At 39.6% G+C, this 26,675-nt stretch overlaps 2 protein-coding genes across 4 annotated transcripts in view; both read left to right on the plus strand.

Moving 5' to 3' along the window:
- Positions 1–10,473, plus strand: part of LOC128635863 (rab GDP dissociation inhibitor beta-like) — a 41,033-nt gene extending 30,560 nt beyond the window's left edge. For both annotated transcript variants that reach the window (XM_053688970.1, XM_053688971.1), the window contains 2 exons: positions 1,028–1,082; positions 10,297–10,473. In XM_053688970.1, coding sequence (XP_053544945.1) covers positions 1,028–1,082; positions 10,297–10,449 — 208 coding nt within the window. In that variant the 3' untranslated portion in view covers positions 10,450–10,473. The remainder of the gene's footprint in view (positions 1–1,027; positions 1,083–10,296) is intronic.
- An 11,338-nt stretch (positions 10,474–21,811) lies between these two features.
- ARIH2 (ariadne RBR E3 ubiquitin protein ligase 2) overlaps positions 21,812–26,675 on the plus strand; it is an 87,114-nt gene continuing 82,250 nt past the window's right edge. Inside the window, exon 1 of one of the 2 annotated variants that reach the window (XM_053720792.1) lies at positions 21,812–21,916. The gene's annotated coding sequence lies outside the window, so the exon portion shown is untranslated. Of the gene's footprint in view, positions 21,970–26,675 lie in introns of both variants that reach the window. The other variant, XM_053720793.1, reaches the window with a different exon arrangement.

A 26,675-nucleotide genomic window follows, 5' to 3' on the forward strand; every position in this document is an offset into this window, starting at 1 on the left:
TATTTCCCAAAGACAACCTCTGGATATGACGCTGAACACGTGCACTTAACTTCTTTGGTTCACCATGGCGAGGCCTGTTCTGAGTGAAACCGCTGTATGGTCTTGCCCACCATGCTGCAGCTCAGTTTCAAGGTCTTGGCAATCCTCTTATAGCCTAGGCCATCTTTATCTAGAGCAACAATTTTTTTTTTCAGATCCTCAGAAAGTTATTTGCCATGAGATACCATGTTGAACTTCCAGTGACCAGTATGAGAGAGTGTGAGAGCAATAACACAAAATTTAACACACCTGCACCCCATTCACACCTGAGACCTTGTAACACTAATGAGTCACATGACACCAGGGAGGAAAAATGGCTAATTGGGCCCAATTTGGACATTTCCACTTAGGGGTGTACTCACTTTTTTGCCAACGGTTTAGACATAAATGGCTGCGTGTTAAATTATTTTGAGGGGACAGCAAATTTACACTGTTATACAGGCTGTACACTCACTACTTTACATTGAAGCAAAGTGTCATTTCTTCATTGTTGTCACATGAAAAAATATAATAAAATATTTACAAAAATGTGAGGGGTGTACTCACTTTTGTGAGATATTGTATATATAACATTGTAACAAACTTTGGTGCTAACACAGCTGTCATATAGTGCTCAGCACACGTGCATGCTCCTGATCCCTGTGCATTGATTTCTGCAGGGAGTTTTCCTCCCACGTGTCAAGTTTACGCCTTTACACAACAACTTTAACTTTTTTATCATTCCCTGGTAGACAGAGAGATCTGAAACACATTAATATGCAATGGCCAGCTTGAAATGAAATATGCGCTGTGACCCGAGTTCAGCTCGACTGGCTGATTTTGCTACTCGGTAATTACAAGTTGTTCATTAGAGACTTGCATAACTCACGTTGGTTTCATTTAGTAGCTAACTTTATATAAATATAGGAAGTCACCTATCAACAGATCAACTCAACCAACTTCAAGTGGCATTGTCAAATCCAGCTGACATTTTATTTTGCATTTGCAGGTTCGTCTCCGTAACTGACCAATATATCCCAAAACACGACGGAACAAAGAACCAGGTGAGAACATAAAGAAAATCTCTAAGCAAAATATTCCTATCTTGGTATGTGTTTTTTTTTTTTAAATCAACAAAAATAATATTTAAAAACCACAAACAAATAAAGCTATATTAACACAATTTATTTGAATTTAGCGTGAAGCATGACGTAAGGCCCTTTCAGTTAATGCTTTAATCAGCTACAGACACTAGAAAGAAAATCAAGTCAAATTTAAGCTTTCATGATTCAGATAGGGCATACTATTTTAAACAACTTTCCAATTTACTTTTATCATCAAATTTGCTTGGTATTCTTTGTTGAAAGCTAAACATAGTTATGCTCATATGCCAATTTGTAAGCCTTTGAAGGCTGCCTCTTATCTCAGTACATTTTTATAGTTTTTTTTTACAGCTAGAAAAAGCTAATTCATGTGTGCCATATAGATAACTTTGTGCTCAGCATTGATTGGCTAAAATGCAAGTCTATCACAAGAACTGAAATAAGGGGGCAGTCTGCAGAGGTTTAGATACAAGTTAATAATTAACTGTTGGAAGAGGAGGCGGTGCTGCTGCAGTATGCTTCCGTAAAGGACCGGGGTAAACGGACCAAACCAAAACCGGTGTAGGGGTGTGTGGAGCCAACCAAATGCGGGGGACATCCGCAGTAAACTCAGCAAAGACAAAAAAATGGTAGGCTACTGAGCAACAGGTAAGAAAAAGATCTATGATTTATTTCATTAAAATGACAAAGAACACAGCAATACAAAGAGGGGTGTTAGCCATCTAACATGTTTCGCGCATGAGAGCGCTTACTCATAGATGCTAAGTGCAAGTAAGAAAGACCAGAGCATTTAAAGGGACAGGCACCAATAGGAAACAGGTTCATCAGGTGACATAATCTAACAGGTGTCACATAAATAATTTCACAAAATTTGTTAAAGTTGTCTGCCCTTCATATATGCTATAGTTTGTATATTAAAAATAAATACATTTTACTTGTGAAAGAAAAAGCAATATTTGGCTCATAAGAATTGCATCAAATGTTTAAATACTCAAATGATTCAGAAACAGTTCATTATAGGAACAATATACAAAAAGCAAATGAAAGAAATAAGTAAAAGAGAGATATAAAGTATTTGCACAAAACTGAACCATATCAATGTTGCATAGCAAACAATATATGAAAAATATATGAAAAACTCATAATAATTATATGTTGGAAAACAATTAATATGTATCTGCCTACATGGACCGTACTAGGGAACACCTTAGGGATGTAAAGAATTTTAATAAAGATTCCGCAGTGGCCAAACATTTTAACCTTTTCCACCTCACTAATGTACCCAAATTTAAAACTAAGGTTATAGACATAGCTAGAGTACCCACACGTGGGGGTAATTTATCTAAAATATTGGATAATAAGGAATTATTTTGGATCTATAAGTTAAGATCTAAATCACCACTAGGTATGAACTTAGAGTGGGATATGAGATACTTTGTGGATTAGACAGATATGAGAGTGTATACCTATCATTGTATATTGATGTCCATACATATATTTTCATATTAGTATGCCCACATATACTTATGTTTTTTAAAAAACACCAATATCTGTCTGGACATTATGATATACATATGGGTCTCACCTATGGTTGTAAATGTGAATATAGACACTACCTCTACTTTTGAATTTATGCAATAATAAAAATTTTTTAATAAAAATTTATTTTAAAGTGCAGAGTCTATATAAGATATATGTAAGCCCTGGGTGTACCCTATTTCATTTTGTTTTGTTTTGTTTTGTTTAATAATTAGTATGTATGGCAAATACTTTTATTACAAAACAAACAAAAATTTGTTAATAATTCCTCACACTATTACATGTAGGCAGATACATATTAATTGTTTTCCAACATATAATTATTATGAGTTTTTCATATATTTTTCATATATTGTTTGCTATGCAACTTTGATATGGTTCAGTTTTGTGCAAATACTTTATTTCTCTCTTTTACTTATTTCTTTCATTTGCTTTTTGTATATTGTTCCTATAATGAACTGTTTCTGAATCATTTGAGTATTTAAACATTTGATGCAATTCTTATGAGCCAAATATTGCTTTTTCTTTCACAAGTAAAATGGATTTGTTTTTAATATACAAACTATAGCATATATGAAGGGCAGACAACTTTAACAAATTTTGTGAAATTATTTATGTGACACCTGTTAGATTATGTCACCTGATGAACCTGTTTCCTATTGGTGCCTGTCCCTTTAAATGCTCTGGTCTTTCTTACTTGCACTTAGCATCTATGAGTAAGCGCTCTCATGCACGAAACATGTTAGATGGCTAACACCCCTCTTTGTATTGCTGTGTTCTTTGTCATTTTAATGGAATAAATCATAAATCTTTTTCTTACCTGTTGCTCAGTAGCCTACCATTTTTTCGTCTTTAATAATTAACTGTTAATATAACAGTGTTGGTCATGCAAAACTGGGGTATGGGTAATAAAGGGATTATATATATTTTTAAACAATATACATTTTGGAGTAGACTGTTCCTTTAATACCATACTGTGCAAGTCAACTTACTCAGATTAATGTCCTTGTCACATAAGATTTGTCTACTCTTTATACTGATGGAAATGACAACTTTGTACCAACAACATATGAAATGATTTAATCTTAAAAATAGAAAATTACATTTCAGATACATTTTATTAGCTGCACTCTATGGGGTAGATTTCACAAGAACAACACACTAACTAGTGCTAAACACACACACACACAAGCGCAGTCACTGACCAACACACAAACATAAGTGCTAAACATACACACAAGCCCAAAACCTGGCCAACACCCAAACATAAGTGCTAAACACACAAACAAGCAGAGTCACTGACCAACACAAAAAAACATAGACAAGCGCAGACACTGACCAACACACAAACATAAGTGATATACACACACACAAGCCCAGACATTGACCAACACACAAACATAAGTGCTAAACACACACACAAGCACAGTCACTGACCAACATACAAACTAGTGCTAAACACACCAACAAGCGCAGTCACTGACCAACACACAAACTAGTGCTAAACACACCAACAAGCGCAGTCACTTACACACAAACATAAGTGCTAAACACACACACAAGCGCAGACACTGACCAACACACAAACATAAGTGCTAAACACACACACAAGCACAGTCACTGACCAACATACAAAGTAGTGCTAAACACACCAACAAGCGCAGTCACTGACCAACACATAAACTAGTGCTAAACACACCAACAAGCACAGTCACTAACACACAAACATAAGTGCTAAACACATACACACAAGCGCAGACACTGACCAACACACAAACATAAATGCTAAACACACACAAGCGCAGTCACTAACACACAAACATAAGTGCTAAACACACACACAAGCGCAGACACTGACCAACACACAAACATAAGTGCTAAACACACACATAAGCACAGTCACTGACCAACACACAAACATAAGTGCTAAACACACAAACAAGCAGAGTCACTGACAAACACAAAAACACACAGACAAGCGCAGACACTGACCAACACACAAACATAAGTGTTATACACACAAACAAGCCCCGACATTGACCAACACACAAACATAAGTGCTAAACACACACACACAAGCACAGTCACTGACCAACACACAAACTAGTGCTAAACACACCAACAAGCGCAGTCACTGACCAACACACAAACTAGTGCTAAACACACCAACAAGCGCAGTCACTAACACACAAATATAAGTGCTAAACACACACACAATCGCAGACACTGAACAACACACAAACATAAGTGCTAAACACACATATAAGCACAATCAATGACCAACACACAAGCACAGTCACTGACCGACACACAAACTATTGCTAAACACACACACAAGTGCAGTCACTGACCAACACACAAACATAAGTGCTAAACACACACACACAAGCGCAGTCACTGACCAACACACAAACATAAGTGCTAAACACACAAGCGCGGTTACTAACAAACACACAAACTAGTGCTAAACACACACACAAGCGCAGCCACTGACCAACACACAAACTAGTGCTAAACACACACACAAGCGCAGCCACTGACCAACACACAAACTAGTGCTAAACACACACACAAGCGCAGTCACTGACCAACACAAAAGCATAAGTGCTAAACACACACACACAAGTGCAGTCACTGACCAACACACAAACATAAGTGCTAAACACACACACAAGCGCAGTCACTGACCAACACAAAAACATAAGTGCTAAACACACACACACAAGTGCAGTCACTGACCAACACACAAACATTGGTGCTAAACACACACATAAGCGCAGTCACTGACCAACACACAAACATAAGTGCTAAACACACACACAAGCACAGTCACGGACCAACACACAAACTAGTGCTAAACACACACACACAAGCCCAGGCACTAACCAACACACAAACATAAGTGCTAAACACACACACAAGCGCAGTCACTGACCAACACACAAACATAAGTGCTAAACACACAAACATAAGTGCTAAACACGCACACAAGCACAGTCACTGACCAACACACAAACATTGGTGCTAAACACACAAGAGCAGCCGCAGTCACTGACCAACACACAAACTAGTGCTAAACACACACACAAGTGCAGTCACTGACCAACACACAAACATAAGTGCTAAACACACACATAAGCGCAGTCACTGACCAACACACAAACATAAGTGCTAAACACACAAACAAGCAGAGTCACTGACCAACACACAAACATAAGTGATAAACACACAAACAAGTTGTAATGCTCATGGTATACTCCTCTATCAGACTAAACTTGGCCAGTAGTCTTGTTATCCCGGCGTCGAGACGGAATGATAGAGAATATCCCAGAGCAGAGAAAGGTAGTAAGATGAGGACAGTCCCCAGCGGCAACGGCAGAGCAGTCCAAGGATGAACCACTAGAATGGTCAGGCAGGGTTCGACAACAGTAAAGCAGTCCAAGGGAACACCACTAGAATGGTCAGACAGGCAGGGTTTGGCAACAGTAATACAATTATTATTATTATTATACTTTATTTATTAAGTGCCATCATATTCCGCAGCGCTGTCCATGGATACAGTTCATTTAAATAAAACAATAATATAAAACTTCTAAGAGACAGGACAGAATTTACAAACACATACAGGAGGAATCGAGGGCCCTATTTCCGTGTGAACTTACAATCTAGAAGGGTAGGAGGTTGAGAAACAGGAGGTGAGGACTGCAAGATTGAGAAAGATGTTAATGCAGAGTTAGATTAGGGAAATGTTAGGTAAGAGAAATATTATTGAGTTGGGTGGTAGGCTTCTCTGAACAGAAAAGTCTTCAGAGAGCATTTAAAGGAAGAAAGATTAGGGCAAAGCCTGACAGCACAAGGTAAAGTGTTCCAAAGGGTAGGTGCTGCACGACCGAAGTCCTGCAGTCTAGTATGAGAGGAGGTGATAGTTGCAGATGCAAGGAGCAGGTCATTGTTGGATCTTAGTGGGCAGGCTGGAGTATAATTGTTGATTAGAGAGGATAGGTAGAGGGGAGCGGTGTTGGTGAGCGCTTTGTATGCAAGGGTGAGAATTTTGAATTTAATTCTGCTGTGTATGGGGAGCCAATGAAGGGACTCGCAGAGAGGTGCAGCAGATACAGAGCAACGGAAAGGTGGATCAGCCTGGCAGAGACATTTAGGATGGATTGAAGGGGGGAGAGGTGGGAAAGAGGAAGGCCAGTAAGTAGATTATTGCAGTAGTCAAGTCGAGAAATAACAAGGGAGTGGATTATTTGCTTTGTGGTGTTCACGCACAGAAAAGGTTGACTCTTGGAAATCTTGCATAGATGGTTGCGGCAGGATGTAGAAAGCGTTTGGATATGGGGGGGCGAAGGATAGATTTGAGTCAAGTATAACTCCAAGGCAGCGGACTTGGGGCAATGGGGATGCCGTCAACAGGGATAGAGAAGTCACAAGTCGGCATAGAGCTTGAGGGGGGGGGGGGGTAAGAAGGAGCTCAGTCTTGGACATGTTAATCTTTAGGTGGTGAGAGGCCATCCAGGAAGAAATACAAGATAAGCAGTCACTTACATGAGAAAGGACAGAGGGAGAGAGAGCAGGGGTGGAGAGGTAGATCTGGGTGTCATCAGCATAGAGGTGATATTTGAAGCCATAACTGTTGATAAGTTTACCCAGTGAAGAAGTATAAATGGAGAAGAGTAGAGGACCCAGAACAGATCCTTGAGGTACTCCAGCAGACAAATGCATTGGAGAGGTGTCGCCAGCAAATGACACAGAAAAAGACCTGTGAGAAAGATAAGAGTGAATCCAGGAAAGAGCAGTGTCACAGAGGCCACAAGAGCTAAGGGTATGTAGGAGGAGGGGGTGGTCAACTGTGTTGAAGGCAGCTGAGAGGTCAAGTAAGATGAGTATGGAGTAGTGACCAATATTTTTAGCAGAGAGAAGATCGTTAATAACCTTGGGAAGGGCAGTCTCAGTTGAGTGTTTGGGGTGGAATTCGGATTGCAGGGGGTCAAGCAAGGAGTTGGCGGACAGGAAGTGGGTTAGGCGATTGTAAACTAGTTTATCAAGGAGTTTTGATGTTAGTGGAAGCAGTGATATGGGGCAGTAGCTTTCATGAGAATTACGGTCAAGGGAGGGTTTTTTGAGTATGGGAGTGACTTTTGTTTGAAAGAAAATGGGAATGAGCCAGTAGAAAGATATAGGTTGAAGGTGTGGGTAAGAGCAGGAGTGAGGGTGGAAGATAGGGAGGGCATTTGATGGAAAGGGATAGGATCGAGCGGGCAGGTAGTGAGGTGTGAGGAAGATAGTAACAAAGAGACTTCATTCTCAGTGGCTGGATGGAAGATGCAGAGGGTGGCAGAGGGAGTAACTGGGCTTGTTGATGGAATATTGCAGGTTGGTGTTGGGATGTTGCTCCGGATAGAACGTGTTTTGTTTAAAAAGTAGTCTGCCAGGTCTTGAGCACTAAAGACAGATGAGGGGGGTGGAGCAGGAGGGTAGAGGAGAGAGTTAAAGGTGGAGAATAGTCGTTTAGGGTTTGAGGAAAGGGTAGATATAAGAGAAGAGAAGTAGGTTTGCTTGTCTAAGTGAAGGGCAGAAGTGTATGAACGAAGAATAATCTTATATAGTGTATGAAGTCAGGGTGAGAGTGAGTTTTCCTCCAGACACGCTCAGCAGTACGGGAGCATTTTTGCAAATAGCGTATTTGCTGAGAGTGCCAGGGCTGCAACTGACGGCGTGATATTTTGCACAGCTGGGGAGGGGCAAGTGTGTCTAGTGCAGATAAGAGATTTTTGTTATAGTGGGCTGTTGCGAGATCAGGGCAGGTTATAGTGGAAGTGTGAGGGAGGAGATCTTGAATAATTTTTTAAAATTGGAGCGGATCCACAGCATGTAGATTTCTACAGATGTGGGGGCGGGATGGAGGAGTGGGTTTAGCCGTTGCATTAATATTATAGGTGACCAGGTGATGGTCTGAAAATGTGAAAAGGGCGACAGGTGAGGTCAAATATAGAACAGAGGTAGGAAAATACCAGGTCGATGGAATGTCCATCACGGTGGGTAGGGAATAGGGTGGATTGTGAGAGACCGAAGGAGGCTGTGAGTGAAAGAAGTTTAGAGGCAGCAGGGGCAGACGAGTTGTCAATGGGAATGTTGAAGCCCCCAAGAATTAGGGTTGGTATATTTGTAGAGAGAAAGTGAGGAAGCCAGGCGGCAAAGTTGTCAAGGAAATGGGAGGTAGGTACAGGAGGGCGATAGATGATTGTGACTTTGAGGGAGAGGGGGGAGAACTGGCAAATACAGTGGTTAAGGGGTAAAGCAGGTAGAGTAGTAAGACAGGCAGGTTCAGCAATAGTAATTCAATCCAGCAGTTAAGGGTAAAACAGGTAGAGTAGTCAGACAGGCAGGTTCAGCAACAGTAATTAGGCACATAGATACAATGATATGTCACACCCAGGAGCACACAAAGTAACACCTATACTTGGGCAGTGACAGATTGTTTGTACAAACTTTAAATAGGTGCAGGATTTGCGCCACAGAGGTCTGACCGGCATCAGGAGCGTGCGGCGATGACGTCAGCGCCGCACGCATCCAGACCCGACACTGCCCCTGGCAACGAGCAGGGAAGGAGACGCCGCTCCCCTAGCAATGGCTAGAGCGGCGCGGCATGACAGAAGTGCAGTCACTGACCAACACACAAGCGCAGTAGCTGACCAACAAACAAACATAAGTGATAAACACACAAGCGCAGTCACTGACCAACACACAAGCACACTGTCAGTTATTGTACATATACTCAATCTACACAGGTAGCTGTAGTGTCTGCATTTGATAAGGTACAGTCTTCACTGGTAACTGTTTGGTTGCTGTCTTTATTTAATTCTGGGAAATTCAATGTCAATAGTGCAGTGACAGTAAAGAAATTGAATATTTATATATTGGTACCTCATTATGATTGGCCATAGGCAGAGAATTTAGTGCAGTATCATGGCTAGCTGATGATTGCACAGCCAATAGAACACTGTTGGTGGTTTTAAGTTGGATCTAAAGGGGCATTAAATACTTTGAGATGGTAATATAAGATGATAAATCGTATATATTAAAAAATCTCTACAAAATACTTTCATTATTTATTTTTCCCCTTTTCCTGTAAATCCATTCTGAAATTGTGAGCTTTGCAGTTCCTGTTAGAAATGGAAGTACAGAACACTGTTATATTCCACACAGCCATTGGCTGCACACTAGTGACCTATTTATAACTGTCCCTAATTGGCCACGGCAGAGAAGTTAACCTAAGTTACAACATGGCAGCTCCCATTGTTTTATATACATTACAACTTTACACTTATTTTGTCACTATTTAAACAACTAACCTTAAAAAAATTAATCTGCAAGTTATTCTCAGACTTATCTTTTCTCTGAATGCATAATTTTATCTAGCATGTATTAATTGTTTAATGTCCCTTTAAGTGTGATGTCACAAGTGGTGAAATATGTCATTTGATCAGTAATGATGATACAATTTATGTTGTGTATGATTCTATAAGAATCATCACTGTTTTCTAATTACATCTATACTAGGAGATAGATGCTTACTAGACCGGCCAGTGCCCGTTTGTTCACTAAGAAAAAACACTTTATATTTCTGCTGCAGATTTTTATCTCCCGATCTTATGATGCTACCACACATTTTGAAACAACCTGTGATGACATTAGAGACATCTTTCAGAGAATGACTGGTGCCACTTTGGACTTCAGAGATATGTGGAATGCACACACAGAGAGGAACAAGAAAAATGCAGAATGACTTGCCATCTATACAACTCTGTAAATTTATTCCACCGCAATTACTGCATTGGTCATTTTGTAGCTGTTGTACATTTTGTTTTTTTATTCTGTAACTTTTAAATTTAGAATTGTAATTGTGTTTAAATTTCTTTTGCAGGAGACATTTAAAGTGAAGGTAAACTTTGATGAATGAAAGCCCGGTTTTTAAAAATACTATTAATAACAGGGGCACTTTCATTCATCAAAGTTTAGAAAGCAGCCGTTTTGATCAAAAACTTAGCTTTGTTCTTTTCACAGCCAGAGCAGCTTCCCTCACCCGGAGATCCTCTCTTCACACATCAGCAATTACTAATCCGGCTTCCTCCAATCACGGCTTTCCCCCCAGGGGAGTCATTGCCTGAGGCCATGCCATGATTGGAGGAAGCCGGATTAATCATTGCTGACGCGTGAAGAGAGGATCTCCGGGTGGGGGAAGCTGATCTGGCTGCGAAAAGAACAAAGGTAAGTTTTTGATTAAAACAGCTGCTTTCTAAACTTTGATGAATGAAAGTGCCCCTGTTTTTAATAGTATTTTTAAGAATAGGGCTTTCATTCATCAAAGTTTACCTTCACTTTAAGCAGACTTTTATATATTCTGATATCAGGCCTGAAGGATTTTATTCTTTGTGATACAATCTCTGAATTTGTAACTTTTCCAGAATTTCAAATTACCTAATTAAAAACAGAAATACAATCCAATAATGCTCACCTTATAAGGTTCAGTAAACAATACATGGGGTAGATCTATCAATGTTCTGTCAGCATTTATCATTGCACAATCATTTCTAGTGAAATGCTTGTGCAAGGTCGCCCACTGCAGATTCTTCTAGCAGGGGATGTCAATCAACTCGATCGTATCCAATATGACCGCTGCTTCTTAACTTACATTTCCGGCAAGCTGGAAAGTACGGGGGTAGCTAACAACATCCGCTGCTTGGTAAATCTGCCCCTGTGTGTGGATCTTTTACTGTCTGCGGCACCTTCCAGATAATAATATAGGTACATTGCGGGCTCATCACAGAGTACATAAAAATGTGTGACTGGTTCTGCCCACCTTAGACAAAAGACACACAGAATACTTATTTACACTTAAAACGGGTGTTGAATTGAAATAGTTTGTGCGAAATGTAATGTAGTGTGCTAAGATTTATATATATGGTTATTATATTTGTTATATAATGGTGTACAAACCAATGGTTATATTTGTTATATAATGGTGTACAAACCAATGGTTATATTTGTTATATAATGGTGTACAAACCAATCTCTTGATAATAAGATTGACAATGCACTGGTTTATTTTGTCTAGACCAAGTAGGCATTTGCCTAGGGCAGCAGGAGTAGCAGATGTATGGTATAGTACCCTCTCACTCCTGCACTCTGATAGATAGTGAGTTCAAATGTTGACACCTATAAGTAATGTGTTGAGCTAAACAAACAGAAAGGCAAACAAAATGCATGGACATGAAACTGAAAACTGGTGTCCACCAAAAATGTTTTTAAGTGTAGTACAAATCTTTGCAATATATTTTCATTGTTGGTTTTACCAGATTTTTGTAAGTTTTTTTCACTGTTCAGGAGTACAGGCATCTCTAGGAACTTTATATAGGCCTTGATCACAATCATTTCTGGAAGAAAGGGCTACTTTTCAATTTAGCACTATTACAATAGCGCATTTTCATCTGTTTCCTAAACTTGCAAACGGGTTTTTCGATCCTTGATAAAGAATCCTATTTCTCCAATGAGGCCAAAAACTTCTGGGAGATCACAATACATTTTTGAGTCACTTTCAACACCTTTTCAAGCCTAGTTTTGGCCTTTTGAATTTGATACCTCTAGGCACTTGATAAGTCCTCAAAAGGGCATGTTGGACATATTTAAAACAATTTTTGCAGCTATTTAAAAACAACATATCTTGCTCATGTATAAAACACTATAAAATGGACACAAGAGATATTCTAAAGGTTTATTAATATACATGGTATTGATTCATTAAAACTCCATTCATCCCCATTGGAGAGGCTGTATACAGGGAACAGGGCATATGCATAGGTAAGAAAAGTCACTTCAGTTTTTTTTTCAGTTTTTATATATTGTCAGAACCAGTACTGGCGTCTTTTAAATCATGTTTTAACCTCTTAAGGACATATGACGGAATTTTTCCGTCATAAAACAATTGAGCAAACAGAAAGCTGTGTCCTTAAAGGGTTAAAAAGAGATCACACAATCGCAGCTTTCATAGAAATCCACTGTAATTCGGTTCCTTCCACACCACTGCTAAACCATCTGAATGCATCTTTTATGTTGTTATCAGGATGGGCAGAACCTGCATCATGTTTCTGTCTATATGGACGCTTTTCAACTATCACAAGTATTGTTTAATAATATTTACATGTATTGTTTGTGAAAGCACCGTTTCCATTTTGGCATGAATGAAACAATATAGTGCCTATGGACTTCTTCTTTATATGTCACTAAATGGGGTAAGATACAAATACAAGAGGATTTTTAAGTGCTGAACTGTAAAGGAAACAATTTAAATGTATATAAAACATTTATTTTGCATGTAATAGTGTTTGCCGATATGCACTAAGCGTATACAAAAAAAACCTTTGTTTCTTTAAGTGTGGCAGGAACGTGTCAGAAGAGGAAGGCAGCCATTAAATAATTTGCGGTTCCACTTGTACCCAACACTTTCTCTGATGCTATTTTATTTTTAGCTCAGCAGAACTGAGCAAGGAACATTTTTCTGCTGATAAGTTGCGATCTACCAGAGGCAGCACACGGTGTCATAATGTCCCTGTTGTGCAGATAACTAAACGCAGAGTCCATTGGTGCAAACCACACTTTTAAACACATATGCACAATAAATATTTTCTTGGTTATGAATTTACTGCATATTTAAAAATTATTTGTTTTTAGTTCTAAATATTCTATTGTTTCACAAGTGACACCAGACCTATTATTCCCAATGACTGATGACAAAGTCATTATAACAGAAAATAAAGTGATCAAATTTGTTCAAAGAATTTTACTTAAACGTGAGCGTTATTTGAAAACTATGGAGTTTATGACAATCCTTAAAGGGACAGTCAACACCAGAATTTTTGGTGTTTAAAAATATAGATAATCCCTTTATTACCCATTCCCCTGTTTTGCATAACCAACACTGTTATATTAATACACTTTTTACCTCTGTGATTATCTTGTATCTAAGCCTCTGCAAACTGCCCCCTTATTTCAGTTCTTTTCACAGACTTGCATTTTAGCCAAACAGTGCTGATACCTAGGTAATTTCACGTGCGTGAGCTCAATGTTATCTATTTGACACACATGAGCTAACGCCCTCTAGTGGTGAAAAACTGTCAAAATGCATTTAGATTAGAGGAGGTATTCAAGGTCTAAGAAATTAACATATGAACCTCCTAGGTTTAGCTTTCAACTAAGAATACCAAGAGAACAAAGCAAAATTGGTGATAAAAGTAAACTGGAAAGTTGTTTAAAATTATACACCCTATATGAATCATGAAAAATTATTTTGGATTAGACTGTCCCTTCAAGAAAAACTTACCAAATGATTTATCAACAAAATCCCCATAGACTTCATGTTTTTCTGTTAGTAATTAGATATGTTTTTCTATAGGATTGTGAATGATACCGGTGTGTTTAACCGTTGAAAATAAAGTTAAAATAACAGTAAAGCCAACATAAAATGTTCATGATTCAGATAGAGCATCCAATTGTTAAATTGATTGTAAATTCTGCCCTTTATAAAATCAGATCCGGAATGTTAGTGATATTTTAGATGGAGTTTTATTAATCAGTTGTAACGAAGATGAGCTATAACTTACTTTTTAATATAGATATAAAATTCAAATAGACTGCGCGCCGCCACCCACTTCAAAAGTCTTTTTTTTTCTGTGAGCGAACGGTTTGAATTGTTGTCCAATCAGCGGACTCTCCTTACGGCACTTTTGTTGTAGCAAGAGCGCTGATTAGGGAACAATTCAACAGAAAAACTGACTCTTGAAGTGGGTGGAGGAGTGTGGGGTATTAGAATTTCATATCTACATTAAAACGTAAGTTATAGCGCATCTTCATTACAACTGATTAATTAAACTCCATCTAAAATATCACTAACATTCCTGATCTGATTTTTTTAAGGGAATGTTTACCATCACTTTAAAGAATAATCCTAGGTGAGCTCAGGAGCGTGTACGTGTCTATATCCATCTGTTAGCAGTGCTTACAACAATGTTTATAGCAATGTTATACATAGTTACAACCACTGCTGCCATATGGTGTCTGCAGCATTCTATGGCAGCAGTTTGCAACAATGTATAACATTGCTATAAATATTATTGTAAGCACTGCTAACAGGTGGTTAAAGACATGTGCATGCTCCTGAGCTCACCTAGGATAACTCTTTAACAAAGGATACCAAGGGAACTAAGCATCATTGATAATATAAGTAAATTGTAAAGTTGTTTACAACTGTATGCTCTATCCAATCCATCATTCAATTTACTTTTATTCAATTTACTTTTATTACCTGTTTTGTTCTCTTGGTATCCATTGCTAAAAAGCATACCTAGGTAGGCTCAGGGGGTGCTAATTGGTGGCTGCACATGTGATATGGCAGAAGCAGCTAATGTGACTGTGATTTGTTGCCTACAATTATAATTGAAGGAAATGTTAAAGTTTGATTAGCAGTTACTGAAAATAAAAAAATAAAAATTCCCATACAAGTTCACAGACCCCTGTCCTGTATTATTCACTGACTTCGTTACATTTCCCTACCTCCGGCCACGCCCTCACAATACTTGCAAAGACAGTTGTGCACACATGCACTCTATAGAACACAATAACAATAAAATTGCAAATTACACTAAAGAGCTGCGCTCACTGCCGCAGTCGGCAAATATTACAGAAGTGGTATGTCCACAATTTTGGCAGTAGCTGTGAGCATACAAATAATACATAGTCAATATCATTGAAAGGATTTGTACGATTTTCATAATATAAATAGTTACAAACACTCTGGGGACATCTAAATACCACTGGAAAAAAAGGCTTCATAGTCACTATTATTGTACAGATTTGTTTGAGTAAATAAATGAATGTTTTTCATAAATAAAAAAAAATGATATAAATAGTTAGAAACATTCCCTTTCATGATGATAGTGACTATAAAGCCCTTTTTGCCAGTGGAATTTAGATGTCCACAGAGTGTTTGTAACTATTTATATTATTAAAAATCGTACACATCCATTCAATGATATTGACTATGAATCCTTTTTTTTACCACTATTATTTGTATGCCCCCAGCTAGTGTTAAAATTGTGGAGATACCACTTCTGTAATATTTGCCGACTACGGCAGTAAGCGCATTGCAATTTTATTGTTTTCATGTTCTGTAGAGCGCATGCGTGCACAACTGTATTAGCAAGAATTTTGTAGGCGTGGCCGGAGGTAGGGAAACGTAACAAAGTCAGAGAATAATACAGAACACCCCCTGAAATCTACCTGACCCAGGTTAAGATTTAATAGTAAATTAAAGCTTTTTATCAACACTGCAACTAAGAGGACAAAAATGTCTTTTTTTTTTAATGGATGTTTCTTCCCTGAATAAAACTGGTTTTGTTTTCATGGTTATGGTTGTCTGTCTCCCCCATAGTACTGTGCAAATTGCCCCTTTAAATCAGTGAGCAAACTGTCCCTATGGATCACTTATTTACAGTGTAATCCAATTAAAACAACTTTAACCTTTATTCAAGCAATTTAGTATACTTCTTTTGCTACATTTGATTAAATATGATTTATATTTAGCTTAATATACGTTTAAAAAGACTGTGACAGACTCTGGATACCCCGACTGGGTATCTCCACCAAAAGAGACCTTCTTTACCCTGGAACCTGTATCTGTAGAGCGGGAAAATGATTATAGCAAGTAGCCCACCCAAATAACCTGACAAGACCAGTATTAAGATGAAACACGAACAGACTTTATTGAGACAAACACACAGCTTATATACACAATTGCCATCTGATAAGAGCCTTATCTGATCAACAGCGCACCGCCCCTCCAGACAGGCTGGCAGCTCCATAGGAACCTAGAGATCCCACAATAGTTTTGGGGTGATCCAGAGGCAGCGGCGGCTATTCCAGGGTATCATTGGAGAGCTCCGGGCCTCCAGATGTCACAGTCTAAAAAGCGACACGATGCTGGGGACCGGAGCGGCAGCCTGGCAAAGGGTACTCAGGAACAGTATGATGTGGGGGTGTCAAACTCCTCAGTTTTCCGAGTGAGCTCCCTCTTAGTAATCACCCCAACCTGTGTCCATCAAAGGTGTGATAATTCCCCAAAAGAGCAGAACTCTGGAGTAAAGGGCTTCGGGAGCGACCTAGGTTAAAGTCCAGCGGGAATTATCCCAACCGGTGAATAGTTCCATAAGATTCCGGCTGGGACTCGGCAAGGCATGAAGGGGGTAAAGCAGGGTAGCGATCAGCTCTTTCAGGGAAACACAAAGGGTGAAAAATATAATAATCCAAAATAGGAGAAAGGGTGGCCTTGGCAGCCTGGTACCCATGACAAAGAAAATTACTTTTTTTTAAAAATGCAATTCTTGAAAAAAATCAAATACCTAGATTTATTAGACAGTTATTTTAGCACTAGGGCCCCTTGCTAATGGTTTGTTTAACTCCAGACACAGGTTAATCTCATAGCCAAAGGTCTGCTTGTTTGCCACACTACAGTGCAGCACCTGCGCAGAATGCAGTTGGCAACTGACAGATACATGTGTATGCAGCTTAAGATAAGCTCACTGATAGTATCCTCTGTTGTTTAAAGGGACAGTAAACAGAGATATCAATTTTAAATAATTCTGCACTATGTGCAGCTGTTTGTTGCTTTACCAAGGGAGGGAGCTAAATTTAGTTCAACTGAAGAATTGTGTGCGCTTAGACAGCAAGCCCATGACGCGGTTTTGTAAAAAAACAGCGCAGACGAGGACCGCGTTGAATGTAAGGTAGCTAAATAGGTCAAAGCTTTAATTTCCCTTATTTTTTACAGGTACCACTAAACGTAGTAAACTATGTTTACTGTCACTTTAACCCTTCTGTAGTTTTAAAACACATGGACACTAATCTAAAAAAACAAAACAAAATATGCTGCAATGAATTAGAGCATTTAGGTTTCAGCATTAAAGGGACACTGAACCCAATTTTTTTTTTCTTTGTGATTCAGATAGAGAATGATATTATGAGCAACTTTCTAATTTACTCCTATTATCAATTTTTCTTCGTTCTTCTTGCTATCTTTATTTGAAAAAGGCATCTAAGCTTTTTTATTAGTTCAGAACTCTGGACAGCACTTTTTTATTGGTGGATGAATTTATCCACCAATCAGCAAGAACAACCCCGGCATCTAAACTTATATTCTTGCATTTCAAATAAAGATACCAAGAGAATGAAGAACATTTTATAATAAGAGTAAATAAGAAAGTTGCTTAAAATGTTATGCTCTATCTGAATCATGAAAGAAAAAATGTGGGTTCAGTGTCCCTTTAAGTCACTTTAACAAAATGCTCAATCTGTATAGCAAACAAAAACAACACATAATTCATTTAAAAAATAAAACATATTTTAGGCAGTTTTCAAATATATTTAAAAGCATTACACCTGCACCCCCCTGTATTTAGTCTGCAAGTCAACCAAACTCATCCTGTGAAACGAAGGAAAATAACCATGTGCAATGACTGTCACTGGAGTCAACAGCTTCATGTATTCTTAGTATTCTATATTGTTCTAGGTCACATGCATTATGTGTGTGTCACATTCATTTATTTAAAATGCACACTATACATCTTAAAAGGACATGAAACCCAAAATATTTATTTCATCATTCAGATAGAACATACAATTTTTAACAACTTTCCAATTTATTCAGAAAGAAAAAAGGCACAGATGTGACAAATTTTGACTTATTTACTGGGGCAGACCCTCTAAGTTTACACAACAAAATATATTATTGAAAATTGTATATTAAAGAATATACAAATTAGATATCCCCCCCCCAAAAAAACATGAGGGAACTTACCTTTTTACTTCTATTATCAAATGTCCTTTGTTCTCTTGGTATCCTTTGTTGAAGGAGCAAAAATGCACTACTGGGAGCTAGCTGATCACATCAGTGTTTAAATACTGTTGCACAGGTCTTCACAGAATATGTGCATATGCCACTGAAAAACAGTAATAACTGATACTAGAAGCATTTTGCTAATGAAAGTATATTGCAAAATGCATCCATACACACTTAGTTGTTGACCTTTCTATCCCTTTAATATTAGTTGGGGTCTATGGATGTTTTCTTGAAGAATGAGGCATTTTTGGAAGACACGATAAGCAGGAAGCAACGTTTGTGGGGTACGATAGGCTCTGGGGGAGCTTCAAGTGATGATAAACTCTCCCCTTTTTAAAATCAGATCTGGAATGTAAGCGCTATTTTAGATGGAGTTTAATTCATTAGCTGTAATGAAGATGCAGTTTAACATGCTTTTTAATATAGATATGAAATTCAAATACTGCATGCTCCTCCGCCCACTTCAAAAGTAAAATTTTCTGTGAGCTAACAGATTGAATTGTTGTCCAATCAGCACTCTCCCCAAATGGCAATTTTGTTGTAGCTAGAGCATTGATTGTAGAGTAATTCAATCATTTAGCTGACAGGAAAATTGATTTTTGAAGTGGGTGGTGTAACGTGGGGTATTTGAATTTCATATCTATATTAATAACTAAGTTATAGCGCATCCTCATTGCACATGATGAATAAAACTCCATCTAAAATAGCGCTTACATTCCAGATCTGATTTTAAAAAGGGGAGAGTTTACCATCACTTTCAGGTAACAGTAAAGTGGCTGCCTATCCGACACAGTTCACATGTAAGAATGGAGCGGGCTGGGTAATATCTCTGCAGCACTACTATGCCATATCAGCAAGGGACTGTTCTAAAGGACCCTTCACCAAGGGAGGGGCGTAAGTAAAGGTTGGTATGGTAGGAGGAATGGAGAAGGGGGGTATAGTCTGTTATGGTTTAGGAAGCCAAATTAGGACAATAGATTTTTAGTTAAAAAATAGTTTATTTTATGAAGGTAATTCGAGGCTAAATGCCAGGGAGATACCACAAAATTGACAAAAAGTAATCACACAGACACAGTACTGGCAGGTGACCCTAGTTGTTGACCTACCTGCTCCCCCCAGGGAATTGGGATACTTTCTACTAGAGGGGGGAGGTGACCCACTCAGACTAGCAGAGCGGGAAAGGGAGGGGAGAGAAGGCCGAAAACAATGGCAAATGCACAGATACCTAAGCAGAGCTATAATGAACAATAACAGTAATAACACACAGTTCTGCGCTAACAATAGCAAAACCTTATATTAGTAGATAAGCACAACATATCAATGGTTCCTAGCTCCCACCTCTAAGGACAAGGGATACGACACGGAAGAAGGGGAAAGGGAGGTGACCTGCCCAGACAGGCTGAGCAGGAAAGGGGTGAGAGAGGAGCCAAACAACTAATCAATAAAACAAGCCCAGCAATTTATAGAGAGCAGACTGATAAGTGAGCCGAGGCTGTGATTTGTAGGATGGTCTATCATGTGTTTTGACTGGGTCATTAAGTCTCTTGGACAGTATGTCCTGAAAGAAACGTTCACAGGTGGGTGTATGTTAAGGTGGGCTTATGGTTAGATATATGGAAATTCAGAGTATGGAGACTTTTTAGGAGTCTAGGTACCCTTCACAAGAGTGAGGGGGGAAGAGTGCTAAGTTAGTGCACGGGCCTTGTGTGAGGCCACGCGCTTCTGGTTTGATGTGGCAAGACAAGTGCCATCCCAAGGCCCCGAGGATGGGCTGTTGTCTCGACAGAAGGCGCACAAGCCTGTGCAAGTCAGGTCTGGGTGGTGATGTCCTCACAGCGCTGTGGGCTATGTGCTGCAAAGATTCCAAAAGGAAGAGAGCTTTGCTCCAAAGAGCTTACAGTCTACAGGTTGAGGTTGCAAAGACATAAGATTTGAGGTAGCTTGTCACATGGATTGTAGTTGCAGCAGTGAGTCAGGCAGTTCATTAATTATTTTGGTGAGGATGAAAAACAGAGGAGAGACGGTAAGCCTCTGTGAATAGGTGGATTTTCAAGGAGCTTTTGAAGCTATACAAGGTTGGAGACGTATTGAGCGAAGTAGAGAGTTCCAAAAGACAGAAGCAGCATGTGAGGAGTCTTGGAGACGGGAGAGGGATGTAGAGATAATAGGAGTAATAAGACGTAGGTTGGAGCTTAATCGAAGAGGACGGGTCTGGGAATATTTGGAGTTGAGAGGAAATTTAGTTGGGAGTGAGGCTGTTGAGTGCTTTGTAAGGGTTTATGCTTTAAATTGTATTCTGGAGTGTATGGGGAGCCAGTGTAGAGACTTGAGGAGCAGCTGATGTAGATCACTGATTTAGGTAGATGAGTCTAGCTGAAGCATTTATAATAGATTGGAGGGGGAGACAGAGAGGTACTGTTGGGGAATGCCATTAGAAGTAGATTGTAGTAGTCAATATGTAACAAAATAAGGGGATTAGTATTTTTATAGATTCTTGGGTAAAGAAGGACGACATCCTGTGAGGGCATGTGCACCAGTATTGTACCTGTGAAAACAATTTGTGTGAGAAGGTGCAGTGCTAGAATGCTGATGCACAAGACCTCATAGCATATGTGAATATACAGCTGAAAACTGTAGCAACTTTTCCTTGATCCATTTTTTTGCTGATTAAAGTATACTGGGGGAAAAAACTACTGAAAAATAAAATAGACTCATGCACTATTCAGCTCTGATCCATCTCTTTATTTGAAATAATAATATTTAGCAACACTTCTGTGGGAATATACGACACGGGATGAAACTGTCAGTAAATCACAAAAGGCACTTGCCAGCCAGAGAGGGGGGTGGAGCAGCAGGCAGGAACTGAAAGCAATATCACTGGGCAATGTGCACCGCAGGCGTTAGAAGAAAACGCTCCGACACCTCGTGGGGAGTGAAAGAGAGACTGCCTATTGCTTGAAAAAAGCGGCACAGCATAACCGGATACCTACTGTAGCACAACGAAGCAGCATAAAAGAGAAACGGCTTGGTACGGGATTAAAGACTGCGATTGCTATAACATGTGACCGGGCAAACCACTGCCAGACAGTAGCGCGGGGAGACAAGAAGAGGAACACGTGTCCCGTCACTTCCGTAAACAACACGTGGTAGACAACTAAATGCTGCGCATACCCCAGTGACGTCACGCACATCCCACCCTGCACCGGGTTGGCGGAAGTGACGTTTGGTGCAGCCGAACACTTCCTGTGCAAGCAATCTGTGGAGGAGGCTGAGCGGCCCCGGACAGCAGCGACTCCTCCCCGCCTGTGTAAGAACGGGGACAGATGTGACAAGCTGGGGCGGTGACATAAGGGCTTTTGGGTAGCGCATCCCGGGATACAGTGTCACTGAATGTTACAACCCTGTGTGTTGCTGTTCTGTAATAACTTTATTTATACCGTGTCTGTGCTGCTGCCCGCTGTGTCTGTGTAATAACTTTATTTATACAGTGTCTGTGCTGCTGCCTGCTGTATTAACTTTATTAATACAGTGTATGTGCTGCTGCTGCCTGCTGTGCCTGTGTAATAACTTTATATATACAGTGTCTGTGCTGCTGCCTGCTGTGCCTGTGTAATAACTTTATATATACAGTGTCTGTGCTGCTGCTTGCTGTGTCTGTGTAATAACTTTATTTATGCAGCGTCTGTGCTGCTTCCTGCTCTGCATGTGTATTAACTTTATTTATACAGTGTCTGTGCTGCTGCTTGCTGTGCCTGTGTATTAACTTTATTTATGCAGTGTCTGTGCTGCTGCTTGCTGTGCTCGTGTATTAACTTTATTTATGCAGTGTCTGTGCTGCTGCCTGCTCTGCATGTGTATTAACTTTATTTATACAGTGTCTGTGTTGCTGCCTGCTCTGCATGTGTATTAACTTTATTTATACAGTGTCTGTGTTGCTGCCTGCTCTGCATGTGTATCAACTTTATTTATACAGTGTCTGTGCTGCTGCCTGCTCTGCATGTGTATTAACTTTTTATTTATACAGTGTCTGTGCTGCTTGCTGTGCCTGTGTAATAACAGTGTATCTGCTGCTGCCTGCTGTGTCTGTGTAATAACTTTATTTATACAGTGTCTGTGCTGCTGCCTGCTCTGCATGTGTATTAACTTTATTTATACAGTGTCTGTGCTGCTGCCTGCTCTGCATGTGTATTAACTTTATTTATACAGTGTCTGTGCTGCTGCCTGCTCTGCATGTGTATTAACTTTATTTATACAGTGTCTGTGCTGCTGCCTGCTCTGCATGTGTATTAACTTTTATTTATACAGTGTCTGTGCTGCTTGCTGTGCCGTGTATTAACTTTATTTATACAGTGTCTGTGCTGCTGCCTGCTCTGCCCGTGTATTAACTTTATTTATACAGTGTCTGTGCTGCTGCCTGCTCTGCATGTATATTAACTTTATTTATACAGTGTCTGTGCTGCTGCCTGCTCTGCATGTGTATTAACTTTATTTATACAGTGTCTGTGCTGCTGCCTGCTCTGCATGTGTATCAACTTTATTTATACAGTGTCTGTGCTGCTGCCTGCTCTGCATGTGTATTAACTTTTTATTTATACAGTGTCTGTGCTGCTTGCTGTGCCTGTGTAATAACAGTGTATCTGCTGCTGCCTGCTGTGTCTGTGTAATAACTTTATTTATACAGTGTCTGTGCTGCTGCCTGCTCTGCATGTGTATTAACTTTATTTATACAGTGTCTGTGCTGCTGCCTGCTCTGCATGTGTATTAACTTTATTTATACAGTGTCTGTGCTGCTGCCTGCTCTGCATGTGTATTAACTTTATTTATACAGTGTCTGTGCTGCTGCCTGCTCTGCATGTGTATTAACTTTTATTTATACAGTGTCTGTGCTGCTTGCTGTGCCGTGTATTAACTTTATTTATACAGTGTCTGTGCTGCTGCCTGCTCTGCCCGTGTATTAACTTTATTTATACAGTGTCTGTGCTGCTGCCTGCTCTGCATGTATATTAACTTTATTTATACAGTGTCTGTGCTGCTGCCTGCTGTGTCTGTGTAATAACTTCATTTATACAGTGTCTGTGCTGCTGCCTGCTGTGTCTGTGTAATAACTTCATTTATACAGTGTCTGTGCTGCTGCCTGGTGTGTCTGTGTAATAACTTTATTTACACAGTGTCTGTGCTGCTGCCTGCTGTGTCTGTGTAATAACTTCATTTATACAGTGTCTGTGCTGCTGCCTGCTGTGTCTGTGTAATAACTTTATTTACACAGTGTCTGTGCTGCTGCCTGCTGTGTCTGTGTAATAACTTTATTTACACAGTGTCTGTGCTGCTGTGTCTGTAATAGCTTTATTTATACAGTGTCTGTGCTGCAGCCTGCTGTGCCTGTGTAATAACTTTATATATACAGTGTCTGTGCTGCTGCTTGCTGTGTCTGTGTAATAACTTTATTTATGCAGCGTCTGTGCTGCTTCCTGCTCTGCATGTGTATTAACTTTATTTATACAGTGTCTGTGCTGCTGCTTGCTGTGCCTGTGTATTAACTTTATTTATGCAGTGTCTGTGCTGCTGCTTGCTGTGCCCGTGTATTAACTTTATTTATGCAGTGTCTGTGCTGCTGCCTGCTCTGCATGTGTATTAACTTTATTTATACAGTGTCTGTGTTGCTGCCTGCTCTGCATGTGTATTAACTTTATTTATACAGTGTCTGTGTTGCTGCCTGCTCTGCATGTGTATTAACTTTATTTATACAGTGTCTGTGTTGCTGCCTGCTCTGCATGTGTATTAACTTTATTTATACAGTGTCTGTGTTGCTGCCTGCTCTGCATGTGTATCAACTTTATTTATACAGTGTCTGTGCTGCTGCCTGCTCTGCATGTGTATTAACTTTTTATTTATACAGTGTCTGTGCTGCTTGCTGTGCCTGTGTAATAACAGTGTATCTGCTGCTGCCTGCTGTGTCTGTGTAATAACTTTATTTATACAGTGTCTGTGCTGCTGCCTGCTCTGCATGTGTATTAACTTTATTTATACAGTGTCTGTGCTGCTGCCTGCTCTGCATGTGTATTAACTTTATTTATACAGTGTCTGTGCTGCTGCCTGCTCTGCATGTGTATTAACTTTATTTATACAGTGTCTGTGCTGCTGCCTGCTCTGCATGTGTATTAACTTTTATTTATACAGTGTCTGTGCTGCTTGCTGTGCCGTGTATTAACTTTATTTATACAGTGTCTGTGCTGCTGCCTGCTCTGCCCGTGTATTAACTTTATTTATACAGTGTCTGTGCTGCTGCCTGCTCTGCATGTATATTAACTTTATTTATACAGTGTCTGTGCTGCTGCCTGCTGTGTCTGTGTAATAACTTCATTTATACAGTGTCTGTGCTGCTGCCTGCTGTGTCTGTGTAATAACTTCATTTATACAGTGTCTGTGCTGCTGCCTGGTGTGTCTGTGTAATAACTTTATTTACACAGTGTCTGTGCTGCTGCCTGCTGTGTCTGTGTAATAACTTCATTTATACAGTGTCTGTGCTGCTGCCTGCTGTGTCTGTGTAATAACTTTATTTACACAGTGTCTGTGCTGCTGCCTGCTGTGTCTGTGTAATAACTTTATTTACACAGTGTCTGTGCTGCTGTGTCTGTAATAGCTTTATTTATACAGTGTCTGTGCTGCAGCCTGCTGTGTCTGTGTAATAACTTTATTTACACAGTGTCTGTGCTGCTGCCTGCTGTGTCTGTGTAATAACTTTATTTACACAGTGTTTGTGCTGCTGTGTCTGTGTAATAGCTTTATTTATACAGTATCTGTGCTGCTGCCTGCTGTGTCTGTGTAATAGCTGTATTTACTCAGTGTTTGTGCTGCTGCTGTTGTGCCTGTGTAATAACTTTATTTATACAGTGTCTGTGCTGTGCCTGTGTATTGACTTTATTTATACAGTGTCTGTGCTGCTGCTGCCTGCTGTGCCTGTGTAATAACTTTATATATACAGTGTCTGTGCTGCTGCCTCCTGTGTATTAACTTTATATAAGTGTCTGTGCTGTACCTGTGTAATAACTTTATTTATACAGTGTCTGTGCTGTACCTGTGTAATAACTTTATTTATACAGTGTCTGTGCTGCTGCCTGCTGTGCCTGTGTAATAACTTTATTTATACAGTGTCTGTGCTGCTGCCTGCTGTGCCTGTGTAATAACTTTATTTATACAGTGTCTGTGCTGCTGCCTGCTGTGCCTGTATAATAACATTATTTATACAGTGTCTGTGCTGCTGCCTCCTGTGTATTAACTTTATTTATACAGTGTATGTGCTTCTGCCTGCTGTGCCTGTGTAATAACTTTATTTATACAGTGTCTGTGCTGTACCTGTGTATTAATTTTATTTATACAGTGTCTGTGCTGCTGCCTGCTGTGCCTGTGTAATAACTTTATTTATACAGTGTCTGTGCTGCTGCCTGCTGTGCCTGTGTAATAACTTTATTTATACAGTGTCTGTGCTGCTGCCTGCTGTGCCTGTATAATAACATTATTTATACAGTGTCTGTGCTGCTGCCTCCTGTGTATTAACTTTATTTATACAGTGTCTGTGCTTCTGCCTGCTGTGCCTGTGTAATAACTTTATTTATACAGTGTCTGTGCTGCTGCCTGCTGTGCCTGTATAATAACATTATTTATACAGTGTCTGTGCTGCTGCCTCCTGTGTATTAACTTTATTTATACAGTGTCTGTGCTTCTGCCTGCTGTGCCTGTGTAATAACTTTATTTATACAGTGTCTGTGCTGTACCTGTGTATTAATTTTATTTATACAGTGTCTGTGCTGCTGCCTGCTGTGCCTGTGTAATAACTTTATTTATACAGTGTCTGTGCTGCTGCCTGCTGTGCCTGTGTAATAACTTTATTTATACAGTGTCTGTGCTGCTGCCTGCTGTGCCTGTATAATAACATTATTTATACAGTGTCTGTGCTGCTGCCTCCTGTGTATTAACTTTATTTATACAGTGTCTGTGCTTCTGCCTGCTGTGCCTGTGTAATAACTTTATTTATACAGTGTCTATGCTGTGCCTGTGTAATAACATTA

This window comes from Bombina bombina, chromosome 7 (assembly GCF_027579735.1).
Source record: "Bombina bombina isolate aBomBom1 chromosome 7, aBomBom1.pri, whole genome shotgun sequence".
In the NCBI taxonomy this organism is placed as follows: Eukaryota; Metazoa; Chordata; class Amphibia; order Anura; family Bombinatoridae; genus Bombina; species Bombina bombina.